The 17,683-nt window shown below is 43.6% G+C and overlaps 1 protein-coding gene across 1 annotated transcript in view; it reads left to right on the forward strand.

Annotated features, from left to right (window-relative positions):
* The window catches only part of LOC106600510 (insulin receptor), a 95,827-nt gene that overhangs the window by 64,041 nt on the left and 14,103 nt on the right, over positions 1-17,683 (forward strand). Inside the window, exons 5-18 of the mRNA XM_014191920.3 lie at positions 1,278-1,417; positions 1,532-1,676; positions 2,007-2,221; positions 2,654-2,780; positions 3,123-3,238; positions 4,081-4,212; positions 6,146-6,313; positions 10,966-11,164; positions 13,679-13,971; positions 14,449-14,588; positions 15,290-15,449; positions 15,652-15,754; positions 16,452-16,519; positions 16,953-17,182. Coding sequence (XP_014047395.1) covers positions 1,278-1,417; positions 1,532-1,676; positions 2,007-2,221; positions 2,654-2,780; positions 3,123-3,238; positions 4,081-4,212; positions 6,146-6,313; positions 10,966-11,164; positions 13,679-13,971; positions 14,449-14,588; positions 15,290-15,449; positions 15,652-15,754; positions 16,452-16,519; positions 16,953-17,182 — 2,236 coding nt within the window. The remainder of the gene's footprint in view (positions 1-1,277; positions 1,418-1,531; positions 1,677-2,006; positions 2,222-2,653; positions 2,781-3,122; positions 3,239-4,080; positions 4,213-6,145; positions 6,314-10,965; positions 11,165-13,678; positions 13,972-14,448; positions 14,589-15,289; positions 15,450-15,651; positions 15,755-16,451; positions 16,520-16,952; positions 17,183-17,683) is intronic.

Below are 17,683 nucleotides of genomic sequence, written 5' to 3' on the forward strand. Positions count from 1 at the left end.
ACAGCAAGTGTAGAGTGTTTTTATATCCATTGAGAATGACAATAGTTCCTTAATGTGTACAGTGCATTCAGAAAGTATTCAGACCCCTTGACTTTTTCCACATTTTGTTACGTTACAGCCTTATTCTAAAATGGATTTAATAATTTTTTTCACTCATCAATCGAGACATAATACCCCATAATGACAAAGCGAAAATAGGTTTTTAGAAATGTTTCCAAATTTATATTTAAAAAACCCAGAAATACCTTATTTACATAAGAAATCAGGCCGTTTGCTAATGAGACTCGAAATTGAGCTCAGGAGCATCCTGTTTCCATTGATCATCCTTGAGATATTTCTACAACTTGATTGGAGTCCAACTGTGGTAAATTCAATTGATTGGACATGATTTGGAAAGGCACACACCTGTCTATATAAGGATTCACAGTTGACAGTGCATGTCTGAGAAAAAAACAAGCCATGAGGTCAAAGGAATTGTCTGTAGAGATCCAAGACAGGATTTTGTCGAGGCACAGATCTGGGGAAGAGTACCAAAACATTTCTGCAGCATTGAAGGTCCCTAAGATCACAGTGAGGTGACTATTAGGTTATAGAGTAGCTGTTGGGCAAGCGCTGCTCGTGTGTGTGTGTGTGTGTGTGTGTGTGTGTGTGTGTGTGTGTGTGTGTGTGTGTGTGTGTGTGTGTGTGTGTGTGTGCGCGCCGCCGAGTGAGAGTCTGATTATGTCTGTGAAGTGGTTCCCACCTCCTGTGAGTCGAACTCGGTGACTGTGTGAACTCTCTGACTGTGTTAGTCTGTGTGTCTACCCCAAGAATGTGTGTTTTCTGACTTGTGTGTGTTTGTACCGAATGACCTTAGGGCTGGGAATTGCCAGGGACGTCACGGTACGATATTATCACCATACTTGGGTGCTGATACGATGTGTATCACGACTCTATATGTACTGCCATTTTATTGTGATCCGATTTTCCAAACATATTGCTCACTATATGTCTGCTGCTGAGAAACAAGAGAGCCATGAGAAAACGAGTTTTGGAGATAAGCGTTAACATGTTGGCACACCATTTCAAACATTTGAAAACCATCTGGAGTTTTGGCGCAGGTACAGCCGATTTAGGGCTAGCTAACGTTAACTACCTAGCAAATTTTTTACTAGTAGATACTTGGAGTCAGAGTATCAATATAAAATTGCCAAAAATAATATTGCGATACTCTACTGTATGGATTTTTCCCCCTCATCCCTATCTGACGTGGGTGCTCTATCCATCTCCTCCTGCAGGTTAATCTGTAGTCCATGTGCTGGGCTGTGTCCTAAGGTGTGTATGGGCCAGAAGATGGTGGACTCTGTGACAGCAGCACAGGCTCTGAGAGGATGCACCGTGCTCAACGGCAGCATGGAAATCAACCTCAGAGGAGGAAGTGAGTATTGTGAGCCCTTGTCTAATTTACAGTGTGTGTGTGTCATTATGCCACCCCTGCTTGTAACCAAAGTTCCTTCTGAGTTAATAAGGATTTTATTGTGTGCGTGTGTAGATAACATAGCAGCAGAGCTGGAAGCTAACCTTGGTCAGTTGGAGGAGATAACAGGGTATCTTACTGTCCGGCGCTCCTACGCCCTCGTCTCTCTCTCCTTCCTCCGCAAACTACAGGTCATCAGAGGGGACACACTGATAGATGGGTAAGTTGACCTTCCTTCTCGTCCTCTTCCTCCAACTTTCTACTTCCAAGCCCTGCAGTTCGCTTATTTCTCTTTCTGCTCCTCTTACTCCTCCTCCTCCTCCTCCTCCTCCTCTCATTTTCTAAACTATATCTGTCAATAATACTTAAAATACACTTAAAAATACATCAGTATAATGTGTCTGTCAGGGTTGGGGTCAATTCCAGTAAATTCAGAAAGTACACAGGAATTCCAATTCCAATTATATTTAATGAATTGGAATTTGGTTTGCTTTCTGAATTGACTTGAATTTAAATGGAATTGACCCCAACCGTGGTGTTTCTTCCCCAGGGGTTACTCGTTCTATGCGTTAGACAACCAGAACCTGCGTCAGCTGTGGGACTGGAACAAACACAACCTGACCATCCTCCAGGGGCGCATGTTCTTTCAACTCAACATTAAGCTCTGCATGTCAGAGATCCGCAAGATGGAGGAGGTGACAGGCACCAAAGACAGACAGCACAAGAATGACATCGTATCCAAGACCAATGGAGACCAGGCCTCCTGTAAGGACCTTACAGTCTTGCGTAAACACACAAATTTGCACACATGAACACACTTTATATATATATATTTTTTTTACATTTGAGTCATTTAGCAGACGTTCTTATCCAGATCAACTTACAGGAGCAGTTAGGGTTAAGTGTCTTGCTCAAGGGCACATCAGCAGATTTTTGCCTAGTCGGCTCGGGATTCGAACCAGCGACCTTTTTTGATCACCGGCCCAACGCTCTAGCCGCAAGGCTACCTGCCGCCCCACACACATGCTTGTGCACACACACGTACGTACGTCTGTGGTGTGTCACAGACCTAGGACAGTGTAATACTGACCATATCCTGTGATAGTAACCGTGTGTGTGTGTGTGTGTGTGTGTGTGTGTGTGTGTGTGTGTGTGTGTGTGTGTGTGTGTGTGTGTGTGTGTGTGTGTGTGACTCAGGTGAGAACCAGGAGTTAAGGTTCACTCAGGTGCGTGCCACACATGATAAGATCGTGATCAGGTGGGAACCGTTCTGGCCTCCTGACTTCAGAGACCTGCTGGGCTTCATGCTCTTCTACAAGGAAGCGTAAGTACACATGTTTGTGTGTGTGTGTGTGTTGGACATGACTGTGCCATCTGAAATAATTTTTCAGAAGGGCAGCTGGAGTCCAAAGCACTCAAGTTACTTTTGGGAATGAGAAGTTTCCAGAGAAGTGGGGTTTTAATTGTATCAGTACACTATGAGCCACAAACAGTCATCCCTAGGAACTTAATACCATTTAACCACTTCCTTTCTGAAGAACTTTGCGGAATATTCAATGTAGTCAGGAGCCTAGTACAATTCCTCCTTTCTAAGGAGCTTTTTGGAGCAGTATGTGTGTCTCCTTATTTCTTATCTATGCTATTCTGTGTCTCTCCCCTCTCCCAGGCCCTACCGCAACGTGACAGAGTTTGACGGCCAGGACGCATGTGGTTCTAACTGGGTAATAGTTGACCTGGATCCTCCAGCCCGGGCTACAGAGGGCAACCCACAGGTGGAGCCAGGTAACGTTTCATTCTCTTCTGTCTTACAACTGTATTGGAAAGGATAGATGTCTGTACACTGTCAAAACCTTAGGGGAAATCCAAAATGGAGGTTTGGATGCAGAAATATTATGTTTATTAAGACATGATGCACCAAAATGTGAATAAAGTGCATGAATAAAAGTGGACAAAACAATGGTTTCAGTTGATTTAAAGTAGACTCAGTAATGTGACGTTGCTGCAGAAAGTGAAGACTATAAGTGGGTCAGTTTCCACAACAACTAAGAGGCTCAACTTCTCCTATGTTTTGGTGCCCTGGCTACCATTCTGTAACAGCATGAACTCTTGCACGTGCGAAGATACTGTGTGGGACTGTGTGAGAGCGAAGTCTTGCATTTCACTAATCTCAATATATGCGGTGCTGCTCGTGGCTACATCATTTCGCTGAGTCTACCTTTAATCCATCATGAGTGTCACCTGTCTGTCGATCTGTCTAACAACTATACAGAATGGACGGACGGTTAAATTATTTTAGCTGCTTAGCCATTCATATTTGACAACTTTCAGCATATAGTACAGGTACATACTGGTCACTGTAGTAGAAAGGAAGGAACAACCATTGTTTCGCTCAATAGTGTCCGTGCTGCAACACATACCAGTAATATTGTTCCAGGTACCCCAATTTACTGTAGTAGCAAGGTAAGAACAACAAGTGTTTCACTCAATAGTGTCCGTTCTGCAACATGTACCAATACTATTGTTCCAGGTACCCTGATTCACTGTAGTAGCAAGGAAGGAACAACCAGTGTTCCACTCAATAGTGTCCGTGCTGCAACACGTACCAATACAATTGTTCCTTCCAGGTACCCTGATCATGTCTTTGAAGCCCTGGACGCAGTACGCCATCATGGTCAAGACCCAGCTGTCTGCCTCTGATGAACACCAGGTCCTCGGGGCCAAGAGCAAGATCATCTATGTCAGGACCAACGCCACCAGTAAGAGCCCTTATTGAGATTTTGGCTACCTCTCAAATGGCACCCTATTTCCTATATAGTGCACTACTTCTGACCATTATGGACCCTGGTCGAAAGTAGTACACACTATAAGGAATAGGGTGCCATTGGGGACATTTGTGACGCAACCATACAGTTCTTCATTCAATTCTGTGAGTAAGACTCCTCATTCTCTCTGGTGATCTCAAGCCCTCATTCCCCTCCCCAACCCCTTAATCAGACCAACAGGTGAGTGGACTATCCAATATATTAATTAGCTAGCCGGTTCTCCAGAGTCAAAGGTGGGTTTTGACCGCCCCTGGTTAGGATAAGTAGTTTAAGAGCTACTGTAGCTGGTAGACTGGCTGTTGTCCTCTGCCTCACCTCGACTGTTAGCTGAGGTGTGTCATAGCTAATGGCACGAGAACAAGGAAGAGGAAGGAAATGATGATGAGACAGGAGTGCTACCTGTACCTCCCAGTCTCATTGTGTCTCTGCTTTGTGCCCTATGTCTGTAGTCACACAAGCTGAGGTCATGAATCTTGTGTGTGTGTGTGTCACTGTGTGTGCGTCGCTGTGTGTCTCCAGAGGACAGGCTGTGGTTAATGGTTGAACACAGACAGGTGTCTAAGTTAGTCTGACTGGCTTCCTTTGTACTTGCTGTGCGTTGTCTCCTTCCTTCCTGATAAACCACATTACAGTGCAGCCGCGTGGCATGCTGCCTCCTCGCATCACACAGGCTGGTGTGAGGCCACAGTTGGCACACAACCATCGGAGGCGGGCAGGAATGTCAAAGGTCTTCTAGTTGCAGTTCAAACAGTGTTCTACTGTAATTACAGTTTCACCGTTCTCGTCTCTAGCCTGGTCCCAGATCTGTTTCCGCTTTATTGCCAAGTCTTTGTCACTCATTGTCACGCTATGTTTGGCTGGCATCCAGGTTTCCTCTGTCTCTCTGTCTATGTGGCGGTTGAACCGAACCTGGGTTCACCCCATCTTGTGTCATAACTCCATCAACCCCACATACCTCTAGGAGAAGCTTTCATTAAACATGATCTTTGTTCTCTAAAGTCATAGCGGCTGGCACAGCACCATCGACAAGCTGACTGGAGGGTGGCGTGCATTCTCCAGGGTGTTCTAGTTTTTCTAGTTTCACCCACCTCGCCTGTCAGGCACCTGTCCTGTGTCACGACTCCGTCACCCCCACAAACGCTCACACACACACACATCATTAGACTTAATGTTCATTGTTCTCTAACAGAGTCTGACAATGTGGTCTGACCTGTACCCTGTAGGTGTCACCGTCATCATCATCACTCACAGATCGAATGTAATCACACACCATCACACACAGACAGTGATGCCTGGTACTCTCTGTCCTGTCTGCCAGTCAGTCACTCACCCTGGGGTTTTTACTGCTGATACATACACTATAGTTATTTCGAAATAAGCGAACACTGTGAACCTTTTGCTCGTTACCATATTGTTATTTGACTAAGTAAAGGGGCGTTCATGTCCGGGCATTGACTTACGCAGGACTGCTGGTGCTTGTTGCTGGTGCTCGTTTCTCCCCAGTAGTTAGGTGATTGGTTATTTGCCCCGAGAGTACACTCACAGTCTAAAATTATTCAATGGTTAGCAAGGAAGAATGAATACATAGCAGCAGTGTACAGACCTCAAGGCCACGATTTGAATACCCCTGTACTAACAGAATTTAGTTGGTTTATATCATAGACCAGGGATATTCAAATCTGATTCTGGACCTTTTTTACCTGGTAGTTAATTGCACTCACCTGCACTCACTAAGTTTTAATCAGTCTCAGATTCGAGGGCAGGTATGAAAACCAGCAGTGGAACTGGACCTCAGGTCCAGATTTGAGTTTCTCTGTCATAGACATTAGTAACATACCGTATGGTATGTATCTGTGTTCTCCCCCAGAACCGTCCGTGCCCCTGGACCCCATCTCATCATCTAACTCGTCCTCTCAGATCATCCTGAAGTGGAAGCCCCCAACGGACCCCAACGGCAACATCACTCACTACCTGGTGTACTGTCAGCAGCAGCCTGAGGCCAGCGAACTCTACAAGTTTGACTACTGTCAGAAAGGTGTGTTTTAGAGAAACTGTTCAATTCTATTCTATTCTACAAATGTAACTTCAGTCAGAAAGGTGGTTCATAGGCATCATATATACTGAATAAAAATATAAATGCAACATGCAACAATTTCATTGATTTTCCTGAGCTGCAGTTAATATGAGAAAATCAGTCAATTTAAATAAATTCATTAGGCCCTAATCTATGGACTTCACATGACTGGTAATACAGATATGCATCTGTTGGTCACAGATACCTTAAAAATGGGCCAATGGGCCTCAGGATCTCGTCACGGTATCGATAAAATGCAATTGTGTTCGTTGTCCGTAGCTTATGCCTGCCCTAACCATAACCCCACCGCCACCATGGGGCACTCTGTTCACAACGTTGACATTAGCAAACCGCTCGCCCACACAACACCATACACATGGTCTCCGGTTGTGAGACCGGTTGGACGTAACAAATTCTCTAAAATGACGTTGGAGGTGGCTTATGGTAGAGAAATTAAAATTTTATTCTCTGGCAACAGCTCTGGTGGACATTCCTGCGGTCAGCATGCCAATTGCGCGCTCCCTCAAAACGTATGACATCTCTGGCATGGTGTTCTGTGACATAACTGCACATTTTTGTGGCCGTTTATTGTGCACCTGTGTAATGGTCATGCTGTTTAATATGCCACACCTGTCAGGTGGATGTATTATCTTGGCAAAGGAACTGCTCACCAACAGGGATGTAAACTAATTTGTACACCCCCAAAAAATGTGTGCGAACAGGACATTTCTGGGATCTTTTATTTCAGCTCATGAAACATGGGACCAACACTATACGTGTTGCGTTTATATTTTTGTTCAGTATAGTTATGCCACTCTCATTAGTTTGACAACTGCCAGAAAGGTGAGTGTGAGTTTCTTCTTTGGTGGAATATTCTACTCTATTGGACAACTGCCAGAAAGGCAGTGTTTTCCAATATAGCCGATAACAGATTAATTGTAAGCCGGCTACTTTTTCCACATCATAAATTAACTAGGCTTCTTTTCATTTAAAACTTTCAAATCGCAAGTCAGAAGAGTCTGTTTAGGCTTCTCCCGAAAGATATGCATAATCTAGTGATCTATTGGTAGGACAGGTGCCTGTCAGTCACAAAGTGAGCGATGACAGGGAAACTGCTGGTTTGTCAGTCTGCTGTCTGTCCCGCCTCTCGATAACTGTTATTTTTGTACACCGTGGTTGGCTGCAGTCAAATGTATTTTCATGGAGGAGGGAGACCATGATGTTCCTTCATTGTCTCCTGTGAGTGAATTTACACTTCCCATGTAATGTAAGTGGTAACGATGAGTTGAAATCCACTTAATTATTGTTATAATGTCCATGGTATAGCATCGGAACAAGTAAACCAAAGAGCTTGTTTGTATTTTCCTAGGATTCGAAACCTGTGAAGACTTGTCAGTGACTGGTAAAGTGACTCGTCAGTGTAGCCTAGTGATTAGTTGTTCTGTTTGATCGGATTTGTTAGGGGCACGGAACCAGATCGCATCGGTTTGAGGGAGGTTCATTTGGCTCCCTAATTTGCGTAATGGTAGGCTAATACTGCTTTTTGGCGATTATCTGCAGATAAATTATGAAAACATTCAATGATTATGTTGAACAATCACTGCAGGAACAATTGGTAGTGGAGAGAGCCTCATTCTGGTCCAAAATATGATAAAAGAAAACGGATTAAAGGTTATAAAAGCTAATGTCATGATACATATATGGTATTATTAAAGATATTGAAATGGCCTACTGATTTGATTAAAGGGTTGACAATGAAGTGGTCAACTGCTGCTTTCTGTGTATTACAGCTCATGTTTAACACCTGCTTCATTCTTCAGTCATACCTGTAGGTCTATTCTATTCCAACTGCTCTTAAATGCAAGTAAAACTAAATGCATGCTCTTCAACCGACCGCTGCCCGCCCGTCCAGCATCACTACTCTGGACGGTTCTGACTTAGAATATGTGGACAATTACAAATACATAGGTGTCTGGTTAGACTGTAAACTCTCCTTCCAGACTCACATTAAGTATCTCCAATCCAAAATTAAATCTAGAATCGGCTTCCTATTTCGCAACAAAGCATCCTTCACTCATGCTGCCAAACATACCCTCGTTAAACTGACCATCCTACCGATCCTTGACTTCGGTGATGTCATTTACAAAATAGCCTCCAACACTCTACTCAGCAAATTGGATGCAGTCTATCACAGTGCCATCTGTTTTGTCACCAAAGCCCCATATACTACCCACCACTGCGACCTGTACGCTCTCGTTGGCTGGCCCTCGCTTCATATTCGCCACCAAACCCACTGGTCACCATAGCAACACCCACCCTTAGCACGCACTCCAGCAGGTATATTTCACTGGTCACCCCCAAAGCCTATTCCTCCTTTGGCCGCCTTTCCTTCCTGTTCTCTGCTGCCAATAACTGGAACAAATTGCAAAAATCACTGAAGCTGGAGATATCTCCCTCACTAACATCAGCTGTCAGAGCAGCTCACAGATCATTGCACCTGTAAATAGCCCATCCAACTACCTCATCCCCATAATGTTATTTATTTATTTGCTCCTTTGCACCCCAGTATCTATACTTGCACATTCATCTTCTGCACATCTATCACCCCAGTGTTTAATTGCTAAATTGTATTCAGACCCTTTACTCGATACTTTGTTGAAGCACCTTTGGCAGTGATTACAGATTCAAGTATTTTTGGGTATGATTCTACATGCTTGGCACACCTATATTTGGGGAGTGTCTCCCATTCTTCCCTACAGATCTTCTCAAGTTCTGTCAGGTTGGATGGGGAGCGTTGCTGCACAACTATTGTCAGGTCTCTCCAGAGATGTTCGATCGGGTTCAAGACTGGGCTCTGGCTGGGCCACTTAAGGACATTCAGAGACTTGTCCCGAAGCCACTCTTGTGTTGTCTTGGATATGTGTTTAGGTTCATTGTCCTGTTGGAAGGTGAACCTTCGCCCCAGTCTGAGGTCCTGAGCACTCTGGAGCAGATTTTCATCAAGGATCTCTCAGCACTTTGCTCTGTTCATCTTTCCCTCGATCCTGACTGGTCACCCAGTCTATGCCACTGAAAAACATTCCTACAGCAAGATGCTTCATCTGGCTGCCAGATGTCCCCCAGACATGAGGCTTGGCATTCAGGCCAAAGAGTTTAATCTTGGTTTCATCAGACTAGAGAATCTTGTTTCTCATTGTCTGACAGTCCTTTTGGTGCCTTTTGGCAAACTCCAAGAGGGTTGTCATGTGCCTTTTACTGAGGAGTGGCTTCCGTCTGGCCACTCTACCATAAATGCCTGATTGGTGGAGAGCTGCAGAGATGGTTGTCCTTCTGGAAGGTTCTCCCATCTCCACAGAGGAACTCTGGAGCTCTGTCAGAGTGACCATCGGGTTCTTGGTCACCTCCCTAACCAAGGCCCTTCTCCCCCGATTGTTCAGTTTGGCCAGGTGGCCAGCTCTAGAAATTGTTTTGGTGGTTCCAAACTTCTTCCATTTAAGAAAGATGGATGCCACTGTGTTCTTGGGGATCTTCAATGCTGCAGACATTTTTTGGTATCCTTCCCCAGATCTGTGCCATGACACAATCCTGTCTCGGAGCTCTATGGACAATTCCTTCGACTTCCTGGCTTGGTTTTTGCTCTGACATGCACTGTCAACAGTGGGACCTTGTATAAACAGGTGTGTGCCTTTCCAAATCATGTCCAATACATTTACCCAATAAAGTTACATTTTTCAAATCATCTTTCTCAATAACATTTGTATATTGTCCCATGAACTAATCTGAACTATAAAATGGCGACCCGACTGCAATTTCCCCGCGACCCCGACTTTGAATACCACTGGCCTACAATATCGAAAACAACTAACACGCTGAATTCATACATTTTCAGTCATTTTAATTGTTAAGTCTCGTCTTTTTTCTCAATATTACACCTCATTTTACCAATCTGGGAGGTAAAGTTGTTAAAGTATTCAATGATTTAGTTGTGTATATCGAATAGAATCAAGGCATTAGAATGTACCAGAGGCCACCAAAATAGAGCTCGTTCTACAAAAGAAATTCACCCCAGTCCTGGAACACCCTGGCTGGCTACGTTTTCTATGTGCTACTCCATGTACTTGGAAAACACTGCTGAAAGGTCAGGGTGTGAGAGACTGTGAAGTTCTGTGATTGAGGGGGATGGAATAGTTCTTTACCTGATTTGGCCATCTAACAAGTGGCAGCCACTCACTCTGTGGCACACACACACATGCTCTTTAACTTCTTCTCCTCCTCTACTCCCACTCACTCACCCAAACAGTCAGGAGTCTAGACAACACTAGTCTGTAGGGGAATAATGTCAGAGTAGGTGTATATCAACCAGAAAAGATATTGCTGACAATTAATGACAGGCTCCCCCGGCTCTGTGTGCCTGTCTCTGTGTGCCTGTCTCTGTGTGCCTGTCTCTGTGTGCCTGTCTCTGTGCGCCTGTCTCTGTCTCCATCTTTGTCTGCCTCTGACTGTGTGTCTCCTCCTGTCTCCATCTTTGTATGTCTATTTCTCTCTCTGCCTCTCTCTGTCTCTGTGTCTCTGTCCGTCTTTGCCTCGGACTCTCTCTCCCTGCCTCCCTCCAGGTATGAAGCTGCCGTCGCGTGTGCCCACCCAAGTGGACAGTGATGAGGAGGCCAAGTGGAACCAGACTGAGGACGAGGGGCAGGGTGGCCGCTGCTGTGCCTGTCCCAAAACAGACAAACAGCTGAAGAAGGAGGCAGAGGACTCAGAGTACCGCAAGACCTTCGAGAACTACATCCACAACGAGGTCTTCGAGCCCAAGTACGTATGACATCTACCTCAGTCAGTCAGTCAATCAATCAATCAAGGACAAATGTCTCTATTTCTCTCTCTACCGCACCTGCTGTCTTGACCTGAATGCTCGGCTATGAAAAGCCAACTGACATTTACTCCTGAGGTGCTGACCTGTTGCACCCTCTGTAACCACTATGATTATTATTTGACCCTGCTGGTCATCTATGAACGTTTGAACATCTTGAAGAACAATCTGGCTTTAATAGCCATATACTTTTCTAATCTCCACCCGGCACAGCCAGAAGAGGACTGGCCACCCTCGGTGCCTGGTTCCTCTCTAGGTTTCTTCCTAGGTTCCTGCCTTTCTAGGGGAGTTATTCCTAGCCACTGTGCTTCTACGTCTGCATTGCTTGCTCTTTAGGGTTATAGACTGGGTATCTGTATAAGCCCTTTGTGACAACTGCTGATGTAAAAGGACTTTATAAAATACATTTGATTGATATCGATTGATTGATAAATCAATCAGTCAAAGTCTTTATTGTATAAATTAGAATTTGTTAATTGTGTAATCAGGGTACAAAAGAACCAACATACATAACATGTACACACACATCATGTACACACACTAGAGGTCAACCGATCGGCATGGCCGCTAAATTAGGGACGATTTCAAGTTTTCATAACAATCGGTAATCGGCGTTTTTGGATGCCGATTATGGCCAATTACATTGCAATCCATGAGTAAACTGCGTGGCAGGCTGACCACCTGTTACGCGAGTGCATCAAGGAGCCGATGAAAGTTGCCAGCTAGCATTAAAATTAGCTTATAAAAAACAATCTATCTTCACATAATCACTAGTTAACTACTCATGGTTGATGATATTACTAGGTTAACTAGCTTGTCCTGCGTTGCATATAATCAACGCGGGGCCTGTTAATTTATCATCGAATCACAGCCTACTTCAACTTCGCCAAACGGGGGATGATATAACAAAAGTGCATTGCTGAAAAAGCACAATCTTTGCACAAATGTACCTAACCATAAACATCAATGCCTTTCTTAAAATCAATACACATTAGTATATATTTTTAAACCTGCATATTTAGTTAAAAGAAATTCATGTTAGCAGGCAATATTAACTAGGGAAATTGTGTCGGGGTAAATGCAACAGTTTGGGCCACCTGGCTCGTTGTGAACTAATTTGCCAGAATTGTACATAATTATGACATAACATTGAAGGTTGTGCAATGTAACAGCAATATTTAGACTTATGGATGCCACCCTTTTGATAAAATACGGAACAGTTCCGTATTTCACTGAAAGAATAAACGTTTTGTTTTCAAAATGATAGTTTCCGGATTTGACCATATTAATGACCTAAGGCTCGTGTTTCTGTGTTTATTATATTATGATTTGATAGAGCAGTCTGGCTGACCGGTGATAGGCAGCAGCAGGCTGGCAAGCACTCATTCAAACTTTACTGCGTTTGCCAGCAGCTCTTAGCAATGATTGAATCACAGCGCTGTTTATGACTTCAAGCCTATCAACTCCCGAGATTAGGCTGGCAATACTAAAGTGCCTATTAGAACATCCAATAGTCAAAGGTATATGAAATACAAATGGTATAGAGAGAAATAGTCAACGTGTCATAATTCCTATAATAACTACAACCTAAAACTTCTTAACTGGGAATATTGAATAACTGGGAATATTGAACCACCAGCTTTCATATGTTCTGAGCAAGGAACGTTAGCTTTTTTACATGGCACATATTGCACTTTTACTTCATTCTCCAACACTTTGTTTTTGCATTATTTAAACCAAATTGAGCATGTTTCATTATTTATTTGAGACTAAATAGATTTTATTTATGTGTGTATATATATATATATATATATATATACATAAACTAAAATCTATATATATATATATATATATATATAAATCGTCTGATTAATCGGTATCGGCCATTTTTGGTCCTCCAATAATCAGGATCGGCATAGAAAATTCATAATCGGTCGACCTCGAACACACACACATTCACAGTGTGTTTTAGGTAAGCTGTCGTTATTCATCATTTGTACTGCCATCCCTTCCCTTCCTGTTGTCAGACAAGCTGAGCGATCTTTACCAGCATACTGTTTCCCCAGCAACACACATCATCCAACTCTGACAACACAGGGATGGGGTGCGTCCCAATAATCTCTCCTTTCTCCCGAAGTGTTCATAGATTTGAAAAGAAATTACTGACATGGAAACTCTTTCTAGCCCATGTCTACACCGGGGGGCATGCTATGAAATGTATGGGGAGTAATGAACGAGTGCACACTTCAGGAGGAAGGAGAGACTGTTGGGACGCAACAGTTTATTTTTTCTTAAAGGCTAATTGAATCGTCATTTCGTTTAGTGCCTTATGAATACGAATCTACCCAGTAGCAATAAACTCAACATAATGGTGTGATATATTTAGCAAATAGTTGTTAGAATAAAATAAATGATTGATTTGATTAATGAGTTGATTATCCCTCATTCCCTCCAAGACCAAGACAGCGCCGCTCCACCATGGGCGTAGCCAATCAGACGCAGCCGTCATTCACGACGACACCCACCACCCTGTCCGAAGGTTTCGCCACCCGCGGCCCAGACAGTGACGATGGAAATGGTGTGGAGAGCACTAAAATCCAGCTGACAGTGTTTTCCAAGGAGTCTACGGTCATCTCCGGCCTCCGACACTTTACCTCGTACCAGATCGATGTGCTGGCCTGCAACCACCACACAGACCCCTCACGCTGCAGTTTGGCAGCCTTCGTCTCAGCTCGCACCATGCCTGAGGGTGAGGCTATCTACATACTAGTACACTACACATACACGCACACCCACTACTTAAAGCGATACTTTGGTAATGAGGCCTTTTATCTACTTTCCCAGAGTTTGATGAACTCATGGATACCATTTTGATGTCTCTGTGTCCAGTATGAAGAAAGTTGGACGTAGTTTCGCAAGCCAATGCTAACTAGCGTTAGGGCAATGACTGGAAGTCAATGGTATCTGCTAGCATAAAAATTGAATCTTACTCTGGGGAAGTAGAAAAAGGCCCTCATTACCAAATCCCAAAGTATCCCTTTAAGAAACCACTGTAAGAAGTAATAAACCAAAGTATCCCTTTAAGAAACCACTGTAAGAAGTAATAAACCAGTTTAATATGATGATTTCTTGTCTACTTTTGCACAGTATTTCTAGACCAAGGATGTTTGTAGTAGTAGGATAGAGTAATGAGGCCATTTTAACACCTTTTGTATCCTGTCAACAGACAAAGCAGATGACATAGTGGGGCCCATCAGCTACGACGTGACTGAGTACACAGTTCATATTAAGTGGCTTGAGCCTAATGCCCCCAACGGCATGATCATCCTGTATGAAGTCAACTATAAGAGACTGGGAGACACAGAGGTAAGTGCTCTCATACATGTCACACAGACACACAGGCACATAAGCAGACAGACACACACACATACACACACACACACACACCACGCATGTAAACACACACAGGTACGCAAGCATAAACACACACACAAGCAGACGCATGCACGCACACACAAACAGACAAATACTGAACACTGGATGTGATGTGCCCCATAGTCTCACTTAATATAATACAGATACAATGAACAGTACCACAGTCTCTCTGCTCTCATTTAGTGAATAGGACCGTTAATGGAAAAGTAATAATAGCCCGATGTTGCATCAGCGCTGTGTTTTAGTTACCATGGAAACGTTGCAAAGGCCATAGTCATCGCTGATGTTGAAAACAACATAATCACTCCGGTGGTTCTCAAATAATAGTTATTGCACAAACATGTTTTTCTCAAATCAGGTCATTAGTTTTATTATTGGCTTATATGCAATGATTTCAAAACACATCTGATTCACATAGACATTCATTTCTATTTGCTCTGTGTGTTGTTTCCAATCTTAAGTCTATTATTACGCATGTCCTGTTTTATCAATTCCTCTTCTCAATCAATACTTCAACCACAAAAAAAATATATATCTTAAGTGGCTTATTCAGCCCTTCTCCTGTCCCCTCCAATTCCTCTCCTCTTACAACACAGATAAATAAATTACAATAAAGTGTGTGTTTGTTCTAGGAGCTGCACCACTGTGTGTCCAGGAAGATGTACCAGCAGTCGGAGGGCTGCAAGCTGAGAGTGGTGCATCCTGGGAATTATACTGTGAGGATCCGAGCCACCTCGCTGGCAGGAAACGGCTCCTGGACTGAACCCACACACTTCTACGTAGAAGACCTGCGTAAGAGACGTACAAACACACCACAGACCGCTTGACCAATCAGTGAATCAATCAAATATAAGTTGTATATACAGCTTTTACATTAGCACTACCAGAAACCTGGCCTAAGTCTCCTAAACATTAGAGCGCACTGAGGCACAGTAAAATTAAGAAAATAATTGTGTGACCATAACTGACTTTCTCCATGGCGATGTGTTTTTAGGGGTTGATCCATCCAACATGTTGAAGATTATCATTGGTTCAGTCATTTTTATCGTTTTGCTGATACTGATGACAGCGGGAGGATTCGTCATGTTCAAGAAGAAGTAAGTATTATGCTTTCTACACGTCTATCTTACTACAGCCAACCCAACTGTCTATGAAAGAATCGGCCTGGTGTGTAGTCTGTTGTTCAAGAAAAGGTACGTAGTGTTACACAGCTTCTCTCCTGACTAGTAGGATTACACCAGTAGTATGTATAGGCTTTTGTTACAGCCCAGCACTAACACATGACTCAACTAATAGTGGTCTAAATTTCCATTTGATTTCATTCAAGTTGGCTGGATGTCCTTTGGGTGTGGGACCGACCATTCTTCAAATCAAACTTTATTTGCCACATGCAATACAACAAGTGAAGACTTTACCATGAAATGCTTACTTACAAGCCTTGATACACACTGGAAACGGTTGAGCGTGAAAAACCCAGCAGTGTTGCAGTTCTTGAAACACTCAAACCGGTGCACCCTGGCACCTACTACCATACCCCGTTCAAAGACACTTAAATCTTTTGTCTTACCCATTAATCCTCTGAATGGCACACATACACAATCCATGTCTCAATTGTCTCGAGGTTTAAAAATCCTTAACCTGTCTCCTCCCCTTCATCTACACTGATGGACGTGGATTTAACAAGTGACATCAATAATGGATCATAGCTTTCATCTGGTCAGTCTGTCATGTTTTGTGCACTCAGTGTATAATCATGATATATTATTAACCCCTACCTCCTTGTGTTCCCTCAAGGCAAACCCAGGGCCCCTCTGGACCCCTCTACACATCCTCCAACCCAGAGTACCTTAGTGCTGCTGACAGTAAGGACACATTATAATAATATTCTTTATTCTTAGCTGACCTTTGTGAATACACCTGTTTAAAGGCATTGCTGACTGGATTTTGATGTTCAAACTAGTATACCATGTAAATAGACAACTGACACATACTATCTGTCACAACATTAGCACTATGGTGGATGTCTATGCTAATCAGAGATGTAGAATGTACAAGACTTGGATCCTGTGTGGCTCAGTTGGTAGAGCATGGTGTTTGCAACGCCAGGGTTGTGGGTTCGATTCCCACGGGGGACCAGTACGGATAAACATTTTTTAATGAAATGTATGCATTCACTACTGTAAGTTGCTCTGGATAAGAGCGTCTGCTAAATGACTAAAATGTAAATGTAAGACTTGATCGTTAATGTCTAGTAGTGTCCTAACATTGACTGTGTGTGTGTGTTGTGATCTGCAGTGTACGAGCCTGATGACTGGGAGGTGGGCAGGGATAAGATCAACATCCTGCGTGAACTGGGTCAGGGCTCGTTCGGCATGGTCTACGAGGGCATCGCCAAGGACATCGTGAAGGGCGAGCCAGAGACAAGCGTGGCGGTGAAGACGGTCAACGAGTCGGCCAGTCTGAGAGAGAGAATAGAGTTCCTCAACGAGGCCTCCGTCATGAAGGGCTTCACCTGCCACCATGTGGTAAGAGACCTACAGAGGTTATAGAAGGGGATGCCACCTTACGTTTACATTTTTGTCATTTAGCAGCTTGTAATAAGGATCGATCAATCAATCAATCAAATGTATTTATAAAGCCCTTTTTACATCAGCCGATGTCACAAAGTACTGTACAGAAACTCAGCCTAAAACCCCAAACATTAAGCAATGCCGGTGTAGAAGCATGGTGGCTAGGAAAAACTCCCTAGAAAGGCAGAAACCTAGAGAGGAACCAGGCTCTGAGGAGTGGCCAGTCCTCTTCTGGCTGTGCCAGGTGGAGATTATAACAGTACATGGCCAAGATGTTCAAACGTTCATAGATGACCAGCAGGGTCAAATAATAATAATTACAGTGGTTGTAGAGGGTGCAACAGGTCAGCATCTCAGGAGTAAATGTCAGTTGGCTTTTCATAGCCAAGCATTCAGAGTTAGAGACAGCAGGTGCGGTAGAGAGAGAGAGTCGGGTCCGGGACAAGGTAGCACGTC

The sequence above is a fragment of the Salmo salar genome, chromosome 03 (genome assembly GCF_965601325.2).
Source record: "Salmo salar chromosome 03, fSalSal1, whole genome shotgun sequence".
NCBI lineage: Eukaryota > Metazoa > Chordata > Actinopteri > Salmoniformes > Salmonidae > Salmo > Salmo salar.